General features: G+C 56.6%; 1 protein-coding gene across 1 annotated transcript; it reads left to right on the top strand.

Annotated features, from left to right (window-relative positions):
* Nucleotides 1-79: 79 nt before the first annotated feature.
* On the top strand, nucleotides 80-1,136 carry PV08_12109 (uncharacterized protein; the record flags this gene model as incomplete). The annotated part of the gene is made up of 2 exons (XM_016386416.1): nucleotides 80-540; nucleotides 619-1,136. Coding segments are annotated over 2 exons (978 nt in total), but the record flags the coding sequence as incomplete, so codon positions are not given.
* Between the last annotated feature and the right edge of the window lie 8 nt (nucleotides 1,137-1,144).

Below are 1,144 nucleotides of genomic sequence, written 5' to 3'. Positions count from 1 at the left end.
GGATGTGGCGTTGGCGGAAGGTGTGGCGGCGATTGACCGACTCGGCAGCTATTGCTTCACCGGATTCCCTCGTTCCTTGATGGGTTCCGTCTTGAAGCCGTTGAACACCATTGACAGCATCGAACAGGGAGCCTGGCCCTACATCGATCCGCGTCTCCTCGATCTCCAGACCGTGGGAGGGGACCTCAATGTCGCTCTTTGGCCTCGCGGGGCCAAGGACCGTCCTGTCTTGATGCATGTCGCTGCCTTGGCATACCACTACGGCCCTGCCGTGGCCGCCAGTCGCCAGACCCATGTCTGGTTCCAGGAGCTTGGGGGAAAGAGTATGTCGGCTCCCACTCAGTTCACACGCATGTTGGAGAATGTCTTTGAGGAGCTGCTGATTCCTCAGCAAGTGACATTTTTCAGGTACAACATCGAACGTCTGCTCCGAGATGAAGATCATCACCGCGAGGTTCAAGGGTCGCCAGAACGCCTCCTGGACAATCAATTCAGTCTCCTCGAACGATGGTCACGGAGCAAATATCCCTTTGCTTGGCGGTGAGTACTGAACCACCACCCAACGCTTTATATTGATGTCTTCGACGAGGCGATAAACTAATCCGTGATATCGGATAGAGAATTCGAGCCGGTCATGTCCACGTTGATCGCTCCATACTCGGTCGCATCGAACCCCACTTCGACCAAAGCCCGACTTGATTTTTCTCGGGAGCTTTACGAGTGCTGCACCAGTCCGGATGCCGCCCACAAGTCTCGGTTTGCGTCTACGCACGCCACCTGGTTTGCCATTCTTCGGCACGTCCTTCAAAACTTCACGGCCGGACATTTCAAGGTCGAACACTGGGTGGCGGCGATCTCGGCGGCCATGCTGTCTTGTCAGATCGAGTGTGTCCCCGGGGTCTACCAGTCCCGACTCAGTTTCCGACGCGTCATCCGATTGATCGGATACACGACGCCCGTCGGGGTCCTGTCCGCTCCTGTCGGCAGCCTGAAACGGTTGGCCATGGAAGCCCAGCATCAGGCCAAGCGGACACGAACGACCAGCCACATCGATTTTGGCTGCTCCATCCCTTTCACTCAGATCCCGGAACTGGTGAAGCAGGGCTTTGAGGCGCAAGAACTTCATTTTCGCAAGGGTGACTCT

The sequence above is a fragment of the Exophiala spinifera genome (assembly GCF_000836115.1).
Source record: "Exophiala spinifera strain CBS 89968 unplaced genomic scaffold supercont1.27, whole genome shotgun sequence".
Classification (NCBI taxonomy): Eukaryota; Fungi; Ascomycota; class Eurotiomycetes; order Chaetothyriales; family Herpotrichiellaceae; genus Exophiala; species Exophiala spinifera.
This window is presented reverse-complemented; position numbering and strand designations above follow the sequence as displayed.